The sequence below is a fragment of the Papio anubis genome, chromosome 1, assembly GCF_008728515.1.
Source record: "Papio anubis isolate 15944 chromosome 1, Panubis1.0, whole genome shotgun sequence".
NCBI lineage: Eukaryota > Metazoa > Chordata > Mammalia > Primates > Cercopithecidae > Papio > Papio anubis.
Window position 1 is genome coordinate 118,034,208 of NC_044976.1, and position 17,591 is coordinate 118,051,798.

At 45.1% G+C, this 17,591-nt stretch overlaps 1 protein-coding gene across 1 annotated transcript; it reads right to left on the minus strand.

The window, feature by feature from the left end:
- Positions 1-1,028: 1,028 nt before the first annotated feature.
- On the minus strand, positions 1,029-17,368 carry REG4 (regenerating family member 4). The gene is made up of 5 exons (XM_021922883.2): positions 16,185-17,368; positions 10,285-10,382; positions 6,949-7,086; positions 5,731-5,836; positions 1,029-1,635 (listed from the first exon to the last, which is right to left on the minus strand). The coding sequence occupies exons 1-5, from the start codon at positions 16,249-16,251 to the stop codon at positions 1,568-1,570; spliced, it is 477 nt and encodes a 158-aa protein (XP_021778575.2). The 5' UTR covers positions 16,252-17,368; the 3' UTR covers positions 1,029-1,567.
- Positions 17,369-17,591: the final 223 nt, after the last annotated feature.

Genomic DNA, 17,591 nt, shown 5'->3' on the forward strand with positions numbered 1-17,591 from the left:
TTGTTTCTCTGACAGTGACTTGCCTAGAACCCCCTTGGGAGTTGGTGGTTGCAGTTTTGCTGAAGGTAACTATATGCTTTGAAAGAATGAGCCTTTTCCATTTGCCTGTCACCTTCTCTGAAATATCACTATTAGGAGAGTTACCTTTGGGTTATCCAGCCTTTTTATACTTGAGGGGAGCAATACATTCTTTCTGGTGTTTTCCTCTTTGACAACCAAAAGAATGACAAGGGCATGGTGGATGAAGGAAGAAGAAAGGAAGGGAGAGTAGAAGGAGAACTGGTTAGGGCCGAGGCTCCGTGTCTTCCATTTCCCCCTTCTTTTTACTCTTCTTTCAGCCAGCACTCAATAGCTGGTCTTAGCCTGCCAATATGAGAGGGGAGTGTTCTCAGACTAGGGAATAAGACTCGGTGTGTTTGCCAGTTGGCAGCACATCATGGATAAAGCAAGTGGCGATCCACACAGCCTGAACTGCACAGCCAACCCACATGGCCTCTCCTGTCTGGTGGCTTTTTCCTCTAAGGAATGCGAATGTGATCATACCGTAGCCATATGCTGTAATCATTGAGTCCATATTTGCTTCTTTTTACATGACCATGCAGATTCGTGACCTAGGGAGTCATGTATCTGTTTGCAGGCAAAATCACCTCCTCAATATTGAAGTAACCACCCCGTAAGCCATTCCAAACCTCACAGGGCAAAGAGAGTCACACAAGGCCACACAGGTTGTCAGTGGCAGTGGGGGAGATGAGCGTCCAGGGTCCAGGTCAGCTCCACCATACCTGCTGTGACTGTCATCCCCCTCATAAGCTGAGAAGCACTCACAATTAAATAGCACCCACTTGCCCAACCCTGCTCAGAAGTTGGCAGGCAGGTCACCTGCATCTCTCCTCTCCTTGAACCAGTGCTGTTGCTGGGGTGGAGGAGGCAGAGACTCAGATGAAGGAGACGAAGAAGCACTTGGGTATATTTCTTGGTTTTATTTCACTTTTCCACTTTCACCACTACTGAACTGGAACACAGCAACCTCTTATGTACACAATGGTTTATTAAAGGAATGTACGGCCCACATCAGCCTAGCAAAGATTCTACTGGTAAACCTTCCCATGGCCAAAGGAAAAAAAAGCAGGAGTTGAGTGGCTGGGGTGGGGTATAGGCAATGGAGAGAGGGCAGAGGGGTGTAGAAGCTGAAGGGGGCTAGAAGCTTACTCCTGAGTTTCTTCTTCTGTCTTCAAATCTTTACTTCTTATGGCCAAAGACCCAGCTGTTTCAATTGGCTGGAGATGCACTCTCTAGACTACTCAAGACAGCCAGAGAGAGGGGAGGAGGGAAGAAGGATACTGTGGAAAGGGATGGCGGGACAAACATTTAGAGCTAGAAGCCACTACAGTGCCAATGCTAAAGTTCCTGTGTCTTAGCCTAAAAAAGCCAGTGCAGTAGGGGCCTTATCGCTCTTAGTTTGCTAGGTTTCCCCTCTGAAATAATGAGCAGATTTAGCCAGGCTAGCAGAAAACAGAAAGGAAGAGCACGGGGCTGTGCAGCAGTTAACAGAATCTTGATTCTTGCTCTATGGTCGGTACTTGCACAGGAAGTGTTGGCGCTTGTTGCATTCGTTGCTGCTCCAAGTTAAAAAGTCTGTAAGAAAATAAACAGACATTTAAATCCATTCAGTCCTGTACTGAGCATGCCAGAGTTATCCGGGTGTTTTTCTTGGAGTCATAGATAAGGCGATATGATGGTTGACTTTATGTGTCAACTTGGCTAGGCTATGGTGTACAGTTGTTTGATTGCTATGAAGATGTTTTTTAGATATGATTAATGTTTAAATATCAGTAGACTTTGAGTAAAGCAGATGACCCTCCATCATGTGGGTGGGCCTCCTCCAATCAATTGAAGGCCTTAAGAGAAAAGACTGGTCTCCCAAAGAGGAAGAAATTCTGCCTCCAGACTGTCTTTGGACTCAAGACCACAACATTAACTCCTGCAAGAACTTCCAGCCTGCAGGGCGCGGTGGCTCAAGCCTGTAATCCCAGCACTTTGGGAGGCCGAGACGGGTGGATCACGAGGTCAGGAGATCGAGACCATCCTGGCTAACACGGTGAAACCCCGTCTCTACTAAAAAACACAAAAAAACTAGCCGGGCGAAGTGGCGGGCGCCTATAGTCCCAGCTACTCAGGAGGCTGAGGCAGGAGAATGGTGTAAACCCGGGAGGCGGAGCTTGGAGTGAGCTGAGATCCGGCCACTGCACTCCAGCCCGGGTGACAGAGGGAGATTCTGTCTCAAAAAAAAAAAAAAAAAGAATTTCCAGCCTGTTGGCCTGCCCTGTGGTTTTCAGATTTGACAGCCCCCACAACTGCATGAGCAAATTCCTCAAAGTAAATCTTTGCCTCTCTATATATACATCCAACTACTTCTGTTTCCCTGCAGAACCTTAAGACAGATACTAACTTTCCCAATGAAAGAAAAACACTTTAAATGTCACACACCATGGCAAAAGCTCCACTCCAGCACTGCTTTTGAAGAAAGGCAGGGGTTGACATGAATCAACTGAGAACGAGGGGCTCTTGTGTTGAAGCAGGACGCAGTGAGGATCTGAGGGTGGCCTTTCCTAGGCTCTAAGAAGCTCCTGTTCAAAGTTAAAAGAACTGAAAGCTGCTAAAGCCATTCACATCCCAACAGGCCATCTGCTTATGAAAAAGGACTGAGCCCAAAGCGGAGGTGGCCCTTTGAAGGACTGAAGTATTTTTGAGGTGAGATCCAGCTATTTCCCTCCCAGAAGCCAAGCTCCACAGCATCACTTGTCATCCATGGGTGCCTGCAGCAGAGCGAGGAGTTGTTCCCTGGCTAGGTGTCTGCTTGGGCCCTGACCTGCAGATCTGACCCTGTTCCCAGTGTGTGTGGGGTGGGTGAGAGCTCTGGGGAGAGGAGGAGGTGAGGTGTGCCCCTCCCACTCTTAGGATGGGGCCTGCCCATGCCAGCATCCATAGTGCTCAGCGCAGGGGCCACAGAGTATAAATGAAATGGGCCCTGCAAGCTTGTGGGTACTTTCACAGTGTGGGGCAAACAGAATACAGCACAAGGCCATGGGCCAGGCTTGAGACTGACTCATCAGCCGTTCCTTTTGAGGTTGCTGCCCATTGAGCCTGTGGATAAGCTAGTACAGCAACTTCAAACAATCAAGCACAGCACAGCTCACCACGGGCACTAAGCTAGAGAGCTCCACTTTTCCCACCTCACCAGAGGCGGAGTGCAGGGAAGGGTGAGTGAGAGACCTTATTTTCCCTCTCCTCCAGGCCACAGAGCCATGAGCCTAGCTTGCACATGATAAACACGCCACATGTATTCAGATGATTAGGACGATTATTTCCTCCTTTTTATAAAGAGGCATTTGAGGCACAGAGAAGTAAGAGATCTGCACAGGGTCACACAGCTCAGTTAGGAGGAGCTGGGAATCTACCCTGGGCATTCAGAATGCAGAACCCACGCTCTTGACCTCAATGTATACTGAATATGAAATTTCTTTTCAAACTGCAAAATCCCACTTATCATAATTAAATGTCTCAAAGTGGACCAGCAAAACATCAGGAAATATTGCAAGCTGCAATTTTCCGGAGTCACAAAACACACATTCTGATGTAAAGGCTCCCCTTCACATCAGAAAGGGTGAGAGAGAAACACACCAAGTAAAATGCTCTGAAGTTCTTTCTAAAGAGATATAAAAAAGGAATAGCTCTGTCACAGAGACAGAACAAGAATGTGTGTGTGGCTGTGTATTGGGGCATTAATATTATATATATTTTGAATTAAAAAAAATTAGAAACAGAGTGGGGAGCAAAATCCATTGTACTGATGTGACTGAGGGGGATGTGCTTTTAAACTCTACCTTCCACCAGTTTTCCTCAAATCCTTGCTTCATTCCTTGTGCTCTTCTGCCTTGAGAGCCAGTGTTCTGACAGCCACGAGCTGGGTGAGTAACCGTGGGAAAGGAAAGGAACCCAAAGACGTGCTGTTCCCAGAGAGCTTCAGTCTTCCGGTTCCCATCAACACAACAGAGGCGACTTCGCTACTGAAGTTTGCTGATGTGATCACCGACTCACAGGGAAAGGACTTTTGTTTGAGAACTTTGTCCAGTGGGAATGTCAGAATCTGGGGAATGTGAGGGACTTGGGGAGGCATCTGGTCTACTGCTCCCAAACCAGGTCTGGCCTCCAGCCCCAGAGAGTCTGATGCTGCAGGTCTGAAAAGCGAATCCCTGATATTGGTATTTTTACAGTTGTTCCTCATTTGATTTTTTGATGCCATGGAGCCTCGCTTCTAACACTTTTAATGCGTCAACTGCAATAAAAACTACAATGTCCACCTTTTGCTTGGTTAACTCTGGCTGTAAAGTTTCTCACTGCTTCCTGGGGTAGCTCGTTATGTGTTTGAGCAGCGCTAACTGTTCAACATTGTTTTCCTTGATTAGAATAAAAATCCACTTGTGGGTAGCCTCTGCCTATTGGTTTTGATTGTCTTCTTTCCATCTGAGCCGACTTCTGCCTTGAACAGCAGCAGCTGTGCTCTCACCGGTCTGTGCACATCCCCTCTCTGGCTGTTTGTCTCGGAGGGTTTTCCTCAGACTGTGTCTCATCGTGTCTGCCCTTCGCCTCGTGCTGTTAGAAAGTTTTCTCACTCTCTTTTTCCTTCTTATAAGTTTATTCCTCAGACAACATTAAACTTCCCCCATGTCCTGCTGGGGGTGGCCGAGTCCCTCCCTTCCCCAGCCCAATAGCTGAGACCTCAGCCCAGGCCTGCCTCACGCTGACTTCTTGGCTGGCAGGGGGTCCTGGTGTCACTATGATGGCCTATTAGACCCACTGGGATATTCTCAAGTATATGACCTTTGGCATTGAGGATTCTTTAATATCCTGTGATCTTGTACAGCTGAAGTTTTCTACACCGCTTATTCGTCATGGTTCTCACCAGGGGGTGAATTTGCCCTCCACAGGAAACACTTGGTCATTCTTGGAGATATTTTTCACGACCTGGGAGGAGGAGTGCTACTGGCGCCCACCGATTAGAGACCAGGGATGCTGCTCAACCTCCTGCAAAGTACAGGATAGCCCGCACAACCAAGAGGTACCCAGCCCAAGGTGTCACCAGGATGAATGCTGAAAAGTCTAACTCATGAGCAGAAAGACAAAGAAGGAACGCAGGCCAGGGAAAGGAGGAGACTCATGCAAGTGTGTGCAGCCTGCACTGAGCTTCAGGCCACTGCATTCTGGGGACAGGATTCAGGGAAACAGGAGGGAAGAACTCAGGCAAAGACCGGCTTTCCAGGGCTCATGGCAAACCCTCATTTTAAAGAAGTCAGAAGAGATGTATCTGTTTTCACCGCATATATTTACTCCCTGTGGTCTGGGTTTCCCCAAACAGGATATATATCCCCCTCATGGTAAAGAATGTGATTTTAAAATAAGTATATTTCAGAAAAAATTGAATGGATTTGAAGAAAATATTGAGTAAATAACAACAGCTGGAACATTGATAGGACAAAGACTGTAAATGATCACAAAGGACTGAAGGTTGGTAATCGATGTCTGTGGCAAGGCCACTGCCCTGCTGGAGAAAAGAGTTGTTAGTGTGGAATGGGGAGGGCAGGAGTCCCCTGTGTCTATTTTTGCTCTTACTAGGTAAAGGGAAGGGTCTGCGCGTTGAGAAGTGGTGAAGGGCGGTGCATTAGAACTTACTGTTATTGGAGCTCATCTCAGTACAGTGCTTGTTCCCACCCACGGACTTGCCGGACCAGGATCTGTACAGATACATGGCCCCATCAATCCACTGCCACCGCTGTCTCTGCAACAACAGGAGATGGAGAGGCGTACGGCTCAGCAACCCGCCTGCCGCAGCCAAGGAAGTCCCTTCAGTCCCCTTTAAAACATGTTTTCATTGCAAACGTTGGGAAAGTGCAGAAATGCTTAAAGAAGGAAAAAGAGAAAGTCATTCCACTCAACCACTAATAGGAAAACATTACCAATGCTACTGCAAGAAATAGAAATAGATGTAAGTATTTATTCCATCTGAATGACAGGGTTCTGACTGATAGCAATGTGAATGCATAAAAATGCAAAATTTCTGATAGTCAAATAAATGACATTAAAAAAATAATTGCATAAAATATTTGTAACAACTACGGTAAAGGATTATTAGTTTTTCTGTAACATAATATTCAAAAAGAGAAAAAGCCATAAGATATTGATAGACAAATACTAAGGGATGAACACATACATATTCATGAAAGAGGGTGATGAATGTGTGGTATCTTCAGCAGTTTTATTAAGAAGCAGGAAGTATGGGAGTTCCCACTTTATGTTCCCTGTGTTTGTTTGAGTCAACTAAAGAAGTCCCACCAAGCATCTGTCAACTGAAGACCCCACACCTAGACCTCAACAACAGCTGTTCCTTACAAAGGCCGCTCATGTCATTTCTTACAATAAGGTATTGATAAAAAGAACAGGAAGTTACAGCGAAAAGCATCAAGGATAACATAAAGAAAATTAGAGCACCAAAAAAAAAAAAAAAAGGCTAGCTGAAAGTTTTCAACTTTAACTCAAGATCCAATGGAGATTTGATTGATCTGTCTCATAATAGGCCCGTGTGTACACACACACACACACACACACACACACACACACGAACTTGTTAAGGCTTTAAAACGTTGGTAATTTTGTGTTCTGCCTTTCAGGAGGGCCTTAATTAGACAGAGGTCTATACATTTAAATCATATCCTCCACCGAGGGCCAGAACTGGGTCCCTGACCTTGAGGCCTTGGTCTCTGTCAGCTGGAGGCGCATCTGGAGAAGATCCACCCGCTGTATGCCTGTTATAGGCCGGGAGGCCATTCCTCAAAAAAGAATATGCCAGCCTGGCTTTCCCAAGAGGGCCTTTGTGGCCAAGTCTGAGGTTACCTTCTGTGGGTCGTGCAGGCCAATCCATACGGGCTGGCTTCTCTGATAGCCACTTATGTACTCTGCTATGGTGCTGGCTTCCTTTACATTCAGGATAGATGCCAGGTGGGCTCCGTTTTCGTAAGACTGACACTGGAGCTACGTACAAGGAGAGGTCCTGTTAATGATGCCTGCATGTTTAAAGCACAGCCCTCTCCTCAGAACGCTAGTGTGCCAAGCAGGAGGGACTCACACAGCCCCCACATCCTCCACACAGAGTGCTCTAAACCCCACAGAAGGCTTCCTGCCAGCCTGGCAGAGAACACAACTACCGCAGCGTTCGGTCTCGAGAAAGAGGCAGTACAAGGCCAGGGCGAGAGATTGGGGGTCTAAGGACGTGTCCGGGATCCTGGTCTTGCCTCTCAGGGGCATATGTGACCTTGACAAGTCACTTCACCTCTCTGAGGCTCAGTTTCTTCATCTGTAAAATAATTACTGCTACCTAGGACCTGTCATGAGACCTATCGTGTTATAATACTGCATTTCAACAGATCTAAGAAACTGCTGACTGTAAAATGTGGCATTATTTTATGTCCCATGAAGAAAGAAAATAAAATCACTGTCAATGAATCTATGATACACTGTGACACCGCGTGTTTGTAGCACACACCTGATTTCAGAAGTGTCAGAATGTGAACACAATGTGCATCAGAGAACAGACGTTACGGCAGTGCTCTTCGCGGGACACCTTCAGTACACTGGGCACCCCACCATTCAGTCCTAACGGCAGCCCAAGGAGATGGGGCCCACCTTTAGTTTACGGGTGGGGAGACAGAGGATCAGGAAAGGGCAACTGGACACAGGAAGAGAGCCCAGCTCTCCCTAATTCCTAAGCCTACCTTGTGTTTATTTTAAATTATTATTAGCCTATGTTACATCAGAATAACACATTGTACATTGTAAGCAGTGGTCTGTAACTCACTTTGACTTGCTAGTGATCAATTACTAGCATGGTAATTAGGGCATGGATCAATTACCTAAACGTGTGAAGTGGTCCTCCAGAGGAGAGGAGACGGCTCCCCGTGCTGGTGGAGAATTCCTGCCGATTGAAGGTGAATGTGCCCACCCCTTTGCCTTTCCTCAACAGTAACCATGCCACCAAATCTGGTTGGATTTCGGGGTTTCCTGGGCACTAGAGGCAGATATGTAACTACCGCTTTGTTGCAACTTTTAAAACTTTCAGCTCTAATCCCAAATCTGTTTTATTCCTGTATGTCTGCATATCGACCCAAATTTTTCCTTCTGAGGTCCTTTGCAAAAGTGCTGTCTTCTTTCACATCCAAGGCCATGCAATCTGAATTTTTCTTGTGGGTGAATAAATGGTAATTACTCACTATTTTAAGGATTGTATGAAACACATGACATGACAAATTCTTGTTCTGTAACCAGAAATCTATTGTTCAATTAAACAAGGCAAATGTTTATATATATGGGCGTGTGTATGTAAACTTTATTTTATTCTCTTCTGAGGTTGTGTTACATGACAAGAAATTGAATTAATTCAATAAAATTTTAGTTTGGGTTGCTTAGGTTTTTACTGCTCCCATTCTTGCTTTTACTAATTTACCCAAGATTAGATGTGATTACTATTTAATAATAATTTAGTCCTCACACTTACAAACCACTTACAATAGCAGCATGCTTCTATCACTGTAATTCTATTTAATTCTCAGGCCCATGAGGCATGCCAGCCAGATGACCAGACAGCATTTATTGAGTGCCCACTGGGTACCAGCCACAAAAGATCCTGTGTTAGAAGGGGAAACAGGCTTGGAGTATGTACGTGATAGCCTCCCTCCCAGTCCACACAACTGGTACTGCTGGAGCTGTAACTAGAACTCAGGCCTCTGCCTCTCAAGCTCAAGGTCGCATGTCCATGTGCTTCTCACGTTGCCTCCATCAGCTTCCAGGGGTCTCAAGAGCCAAGGGCAGTAGCAACACTGGTGAGGAATCGGGGAGCCACACAGCCCTTGTTGGGTTTGAGGGGTCCCCTTTGGCCTCACCGTCCCAGCACCCCCTCTGCATCCTGGTCCTGTTAACTTTGTTAAGGTTCAGCGTCAATCCTGTGGGCTGTTCTTTCTTGAGACCCTGAATTGGCCTCTACCATGTGCCATAGGCTTTATGCAAGTTGTTTTAATGAATTCTCCTGACAAGTCCATGAAGTAAAAAGTATTATCCCACTTTCCAGTAGGGAAACAGGTAAAGGGAAGTACCTAGTGAATTGCAGAGTAGTGATGTAAACTCAGGTCTCTATTACTTCACAGTTCCCAGACATCTTCCTCTTTGTTCTCTTTGTTTTCACAGAGAAAGGCTATTCCTCTCCACGAGCTCATTTTCTTTCCAGGGACAGAGTCTGGGAAGCCCTTTCTTCACTCTGTTTCTCTCCCCTTTTTATACAATTATTCAGGACTCAGCTCAGCCTTTGCTGGGGTTGCTGCATCAGTTACTCTCAGTGTAAACTTGGGCAAGTCATTTATACTCATGCTGCATTGAAATGTTCTGTTTCAATGTCGCAATCCTGCATTAATCCTGGGCTTTCTAAGGCCAGAGAATACGTTCATAGCCTCAGTAGCTGGCGTGTGGTAGGTGCTTCATTCTTGTTTTTGTTTGTTTGTTTGTTTGTTTTCTGTGTTTCATTGTCTAGTTTAATACAGGGATTCTAAGACCGCATGGGCCCAGATCATGCGAAATGTACCTATATGACTCCCCCAATTAATCACAATTCGGCAGCATCGACTCCCCACACGTGGCTGAGATAACTTACTTTGACTGTCTATTTGGTGATCTCTCAGACAAAGCTTCAATGAAATAAAATGGACATGTCTGTGAACTGTGTAGAGCAGAGGAAAAGTTTCCACATTTTCTTGGACTGCTTCACCTTCTGTCGGCGGCTCCAAGGTGTCTGCTCCAGGCGTGTCTACACACCTCTCTCTGGTAAATCTCTTACAGGAACTCCATTATCCTTTCTGTGAATTCCTCATCTTCTCTTCCTCCTTTGATTGATGTATTTCTGTCTCCTTTACTGACAGTGAGCTTGCTGAGGGTAGAGGCTATTTCCTATGTATCCGTATGTGCTTGTAGCCCATCTAGGATCTGGCATACAGCACCTGCTTCAGCAATGCTTACAGAATTGAATGAGTTGAACACACAACCCTCTTCTCTCCATTTCACCAGCCAAAGGGGCTTCTCTTCATAGTGCCCAGGAAGGACACTTGATCCTGAATCAAATGAGATCTGGGGCTCTGGCTGGTCCTTTGCTCTAGAAAGCCCAGGCCAAGCAGGCGGCAAATTTCTTACCTCAGCATCAGACCAGTTCCTCAGCTTCCTGAAGTAACCGTAGCAATTGGGCTTGTGGTAAAACCATCCAGGAGCACAGCTGGGTCTCCTGATGATATCTGCACATAAACAAGAGGCAATTGCACGTTATGATAGCAAAAACAATCAATTCCCAGACTTGGTACAGTTTGCAATCAGGAACCCCTTGAATGAAGAGAGTCCCTTCATGAAGATTCCTGCTACACTGTCAAAAATGTATACAGTTTACCCTTCTTCTGGCTTTTCCCAAAGGGACCTAAGGCCTTTTACCAGTGTGACTGTGTTTCTGCGATTACTGGACACTGCCTCTGAACTGACACTAATGCCAAGAAAATGTCACTGCGGTCCACCAGTCAGAGTAGGGGTTATGGAAGTCAGGTGATCAATGGAGTTTTAGCTTGATCTGCCTCACAGTGGGTCCAGCGAGTCCAGTGGGTCCCCTGAACCCATGCTGTGGTTATCTCCCCAGTTCTGGAATGCATAATTGGAATAGACACACGTACATAATTGGACTAGATAGACACACATAACTGGAATAGATTCTCAGCAGCTGATGGAATCTTGTATTAGTAGTGAAGGTCAAACAACTATGATTTAAGGCATCACAAGAGTGGATGAGGGACATAAATTGGTAGTTTGGGGCATTCCAAGGAGGGAGAAGTCACTTTGGCCTGGGAGACAAGGGATGGGTTACATGGCAACTTGACTGGAACTTGAGCATAGGTGGGCTATGTGTCAGTACTGGGGGAGGGAACATTTTAGGCAAAGGAAGCAGGAATGTGAGGGCATGCATAGAAACAGCAAGCACTTAAGTCTGCCTTAAGGGCTTAAGAGACAGGATGTCCATCAGGCAACCGTGGCAGAAATAGGAAAGAGCCAGGACCTAGAAGCAAAGGAATCTATGATTCAGGGAGGCACATGATTTTCCTGCTAGTCAACTGGTGAATGGGCAATGTCGCTGTATCTGAAGGTTTATAAAGAGGGGTAGATGGCTGGATGTACAGAGGCACCAGGTGATCAAGGGGATGTCAAGCTAGCAAGTGTAGGCTTTGTGACCATGTGGCTACCTTCTGACACCATGATGGGTGCAAAAGTGTTTCCTTCCATAAGGGACGGCCACAGACTGCAGCTGTCATAACAGTATGTTTTCTCTCCTCATTCAAATGATACTACTGTCTCCTATTTGCCCCACTCTTCTGTTTTATTTCAGCTCCTGCCCGTACATCTCCCAGGGCTCCCCATTGCTTTCAGAGGAGCTCTCTCTGCTCATCTAGCATGTAAGAGATTTTATAACCTGGCTGTATGCCCCTATCCAGCCACATGCTTCTATGCCACAGTCCCAGCTCCGTCTTGGAACATGAATGCTCAGGGTAGCTTTAGATCCTTTGTATGTGCTATTCCTGGTATCTGTGAATAATGAATAATGACCAACCTAGCTAAGGCAAGGCAGGAAAGGTTTCAGTGAGTATGTCAAATATACTAAAAACAAACAGCAAAGATATTCATGTATTTAAATGCTTCATCTTCTACTACATTCAGAAATATGAACATAATTTTATGATAAATAAAACGCAGCCTTTATGCCATTGCTGTTACTACTAGTACCACTGTCACCAGCTTTTGTAGATAAGGTGCTTGACTTTCTATCATCTCTCTGTTCTCTCCCTGTCTTTGTACTCTCCATCTCTGTCTCTTTTGTCTCTGTGTCTTTGTGTGTCCCTCCTTGTCTATGACTGTCTGTTTTCTGCTCTCATTCTTTTTTCTCCCTCTCCTTCTTGCTCACTTTTCTCTCTCTCTCCCCTCCCCTTTCTGCCCTTCACCCTGCGAGGTGCTTTCTTGGTGCCAGGCACCATGTTAAGTGTTTTTATCCGTATTGTATTTTTATCAAGATTGCTTGAGGAGGTGAGGAAACAGGCTTAGGGTGGTCATCTGCCCAAGGTCACACAGAAAGATAGAACAGCTGCTTTGCAGATCCAGTTCTCTATGACTTAAAAATCTTATATTACTGCCACTAGCCCTCCCAACCTTTATAAACATGAGAAATTCAAAACTTAGCAACAGAAATAATTAACTGGGCTGCCTTGATTATTTTGTCAGGAGGAAAAGAAATCCTTACACTTCAAGGAAAAATTGATCTTCTTAAGAGAAGGCTGGCCATTGATTACCAGAGGGCAGACATGACATGGGCTTGAATTTCAGAAAGGGACAGCTGCGAAAACATGCCTTCCATTATAATACCGGTGAGACTGTTCTGAAAGAGGTGGCAAAGAGGAACCCAAATCTCTGACCTTTGGCCTGAGGACAAAGACCCCTGGCATCACACCTGGGGCTCCTGGTTTGGTCTTGTGCCCTCTGAAGCAACTCTCCTTGGCATTCTGTGAGCAAACATATTAGGACAGACCCTCCACCACCATGGTCCTTGTTTCCCCTGGATCCAAGCCGTGAAAGCAGAGGGCCTAGGGACACACGCAGAGGACTTGGAGGGTCAGAGTGGTCAGAGTGAAGGAGACCCAAGACCATGCTGGAGCCCAGACAATCACAACTCTCTCTCTTCTCTTTCTCTCCTTTCTCTGACTCTTTTTTTTTTTTTTTTGAGACGGAGTCTCGCTCTGTCACCCAGGCTGGAGTGCAGTGACTGGATGTTAGCTCACTGCAAGCTCCGCCTCCCGGGTTCTCGCCATTCTCCTGCCTCAGCCTCCTGAGTAGCTGGGACTACAGGTGCCCGCCACCTCGCCTGGCTAGTTTTTCGTATTTTTTAGGGGGTTTCACCGTGTTCGCCAGGATGGTCTCGATTTCCTGACCTCATGATCTGCCCGTCTTGGCCTCCCAAAGTGCTGGGATTACAGGCTTGAGCCACCGCGCCCGGCCCGTCTTTGACTTTCTATGCATCTCTCCGTTCTCTCCCTGTCTTTGTACTCTCTGTCTCTTTTGTCTCTCTGCCTATGTGTGTCCCTCCTTGCCTATGGTTGTCTGTTCCCTGCTTCTCATTCTTTTTCTCCCCCTCCTCTTTCCTCCCTTCATCTCTCTCCCCTGCCCTCTGCCCCACACTCTGCAATGTTGCAGCTATGGCCGTGAGCCCCCTGGTGGAGACATTTTAGCTCCTAGATATGCAACTAACAGCCGCTCTGCTGTGCTGTGGCTCTGCCTTCTGCTACCCCACTCGCATCGCCCAGGCTGGAGTGCAGCGGTGCCATTTCAGCTCACTGCAGCCTCGACTTCCTGGGCTCAGGTGGTCCTCCCACCTCAGCCTCCCGAGTAGCTGGGCCTACAGGTGAGCACCACCATACCAAGCTAGTTTTTTGTACTTTTTTTTAGTAGAGATGGAGTTTTGCCACATTGCCCAGGCTGATCTCGAACTTCTGGGCTCAAGTGATCTACCCGCCTTGGTATCTCAAAGTTCTGGGATTACAGGCATGAGCCACCGCACCCAGCCTTACTCCACACATTTATTGAGCATTTACTATGTACCCGAGGCAGGTCCAGACCATTTACATATATTCTAATCATCTTCATAATAACTTTGTCATTATTCCTATGTTCCAGATGAAGAAGCAAAAGCAGAAAGAAGTCATCATGTCCCAGGATCCTACAGCAAATAAATGATAAAAGCAAGATTTGACCCCAGACAGACAGTCTGACTCCAAGTCTTAGTCATCTTAGTTATGATGCTCAAGTGAATGCTTTAAATCCTATATGGGTCAAGCACATTCGTTGAGATGATTTTGTTTAATTACCAGAGCCTCCCTGAGAGATAGGTGTGGATAACCATTTCCATTGTACAGAGAAGGGAACCTCCGCACAGGGGTGAGTAAACTACTGAGGTTATCCAGATGGGGAGTGCGGTGGAAACTGGGAGAGAAGTCAATGTTTCCATGGTGGCCTTAGAACCTTGACCCCACCTTACATGGTGCTAGAGCCCCTCATCTCTATACATGCATTGTCAAGAGGTTTCAGCTTCCAGCGTCTTGCCTGGACTACTCTAATACTCTTTCTACTCCATCACTTATTACATGTGTGACCTTAGAAACGTGATTTAATCTCTTTTAGCTTTACTTTTCTTGTCTGTACAGAGGGATCAATAATATATGCCTTCTTCACACAGTTGTTGGGAGGATTAATTAAGATAACTCATGTACAGTGATTAGCACAGAGCTTAGTGTATAGGAATTGTTCGATCCACAGTAGCTAGTTAAAACCTGAAACTATTAACACCCATCATCATTATTATGTAATAGTTTTGAAAAGATAAGCCAGATGAAGTTTTTTAGTGTCCATAAATGATGTTGCCCTATGTCTCCCCGCTCACTTAATCAATGTCATGAACTGCTTCAGGTGAAGGGCAGGTATCAGGACAAAGAATACCTGTGGAAGCAACAAGAGTCTAATATTCACTGAGAGAGAAAATTAATTTCTAAGTCCCCTCTATTTCTCTTAAGTAGGGCAGTGCAAAGAACATTTAGGATATGTCATAAGGGAGGATCCCCCAAGATAGTAAAAATAAGTGGAATGTCCTTCTACAGCTGGGAGGGAGATCTACCTGGAAAAGAGAAATTGAAGGACCTGTGGTGAATGCTGTGTCTGCATTTCCTCCTCAGGAGAGAAGCCAGAGAGGTTAGTGAGATCCCAGGGGTGGGAAGAGGGTTGTATCACATTCCCCAGGATATAGCTCGGGCAAATTTCAAGTTTCATTAAGGAGGCCTGAAGTCAGCACAGAACAAGAGTGGCAGGGAACCACCTGGCCATGTAGAAATGGCCACAGAAGACAGCTCTGCAGGAGGGGCTCAAGAGCAGCCCCTCAGAGCTTTGCACTCTCTTGTACGATTTCTCTCACATGGCTGAGTTCCACAGGTCCTAAGAAGCCTGAAATAGTTCAACGAACGGGTGTAGGGTTGAAGGCAAAGGGCCATGGAGGACATATTAAGGATAAGCTATGACTAGGACCACCGGCTGCAGCCAGAGGGGCCAAGACGATGCCCAAAGAACCTTGCTTCTCTTCGTATGTCCTTCCAAACCATCCTACCGTTGGCCGAGGGCATTCCCCAGCAGTAGCAGTGCTAAGTAACAGACAGCACTGGACCCCTCTGGAAGCCCTCTTCTCAACAGAGGCAATGCTCAAACGTGGATTCTTCACTCATTCTTACATGTCCAACACCCAGCAAGGCCACAAGGGACTGTGAAAGGCACTAGAAGCCCAAACATCACTTAGTCTTACTGTGTGACGTTGGGCAAATCTCTACCCTTTTCTGGAATCCATTTTCCTTGTAAATAGAACAAAGAAATGACACCAGATGAGATCACATTTCATTTCCTTCCATTTCTGGTATTCTGTGACATTTCTTCTTAGCTCACTTGTACAGTGTTCCTCCCCTGCTTTTCTACTGGTGGATTCTACAATATTGCTACTCACTTTGTTGCCATGTTACTTTGCACTTGATGTGTGATCTATAAATGTTTAAGCGCCATCTCTCCAACTCGACTGTAGGTCCCTTGCAAACTGGAATCCCTAATAATGCTCAAATGGTAAACCAGTGCATAAGCATTGAGGAATTCTGATTATGGCTATGACTTATTGACAATCTGCTAGGCAACAGGTGTTTTAAACACATTATATCCGCCCTTCACAAAAAAACTTGCTAAATTAATGTTATAACTTACACTTAACTGATGATTTAAGTAGGGGTTATAATCATATGGAATTGGGTTTTGCTGGATTCTACAGCCCTTGAATTTTTTAGTACTTATCTTTGTTTTTCATCTCCATGTTTAAAAACCTATTTCTTGCAGTTCCTAAATGTTTTTGTGGGTGAATGGAAGGGTGTGTCCCATGTGGGCTGTGTGAACACTGGCTGTGGCTCGGTTCCAGCTAAGTGATGGATACTCACCACCCAGGACTCCTATTTTGACCAGGCAGTTCAGCAATAGGAGCAACCGCATGCTTCTGGAAGCCATCTTCCTCCTCCCCTGAGGATGTAGCTACTGCAAGGATCTCAGAGACCTTACTAGCGCTTCTTAAAACTCCTGGGTTCTCCTTGATCTGCAAATCTGAACACATTTGCACAGGTGAGAAAGACCCAGGAATCTAGATGCCGACTCACATATGGAGGAAAATAATACAACATTTTCCTGGCTAAATCCAGACTTTATAATGAAGGGAATCTCAAGTTAGATGTACAGGTTAGAAACTTTTAAGAGATTTTGTTCTTACCTGCAAGACCTCCTGGGCCGATGCCAGAGATCTAACTATAGCAGGCTGAACAGTTTCACAATCTGAATGGAGGCAATTTGTAAACCACTGAGCACTCGCCCCTGTTAGCTTCAGGAGAGCCAGCAGAGGGCGCGCAAGGCAAACTTCCTCACTGATAAGGCGGATATGGGCGTTCTGTGTCAAGAAAATCCAATAGAGTGGCTCCGACATTGAATTTTTAAATGTTAAAATTAAACGTGAGCACAGTGTCCAATACCCACATTTTACAGATGAGAAAACCTGAGGTCAGTAAGTATGAAGTCATTTGTTCATGGACACCAGCTACAAGCGGATCTGACTCCATCACACTCTTTCCTTTACGCTTAGTTGACATCATTTTTAAAAATAAAGAACATGGCTTTATCTTTTCCCCATTAGCAAACAACACATGAGCTATTAGAAAATCAATGCAAAACTAGAAAATAAGAAGTAAACCCCACCTCCAGGAGATAGATAATTTGGTGAGTAGCCTACAGATATCTTTCGTGTACAATTTTATATAAATGGGATTATATCGTCCCATAACCTGGTTTTGTTTCTCAGAAAAAGATTGATTGTAATACATTTTCTTGCACTCACATAACTTTCATGCATTTTTAATTTTTTCTTCAGTATAAATTCTCGTATGTAGGGTTGTGGCATCACACAACATGCACATTGTCATTTTAATACCCTTTGTTACATGTATGAGCTGTGCCATTTACCTCATTAATAGGGCACTAAAAGGATTGGTTCCCTAAGCTCCCAGTGAATGCTTAATTTTGTCAAATTTTTGGTTAATTTTTGGTATATTAAAGAACTTTAGTGATTTAAAATATTTTATAATTACTCATGAAGTTGAACATCTTTTTATATAATGATTTGCTTTTTGTATTTGGTGAATTTTCAGTTTACAGTTTTGCACATTTTTCTATTTCATTGTTTTTTTCTCCAATTTGTGAGATTCTTTTTGTATGTTTATTGCATTTCACGTGTTACTCATAGTATTTCTCAGTTTATATTTTTCTCTTATAATTTTTGCCATTCTGAAATTTTCAAAAACATT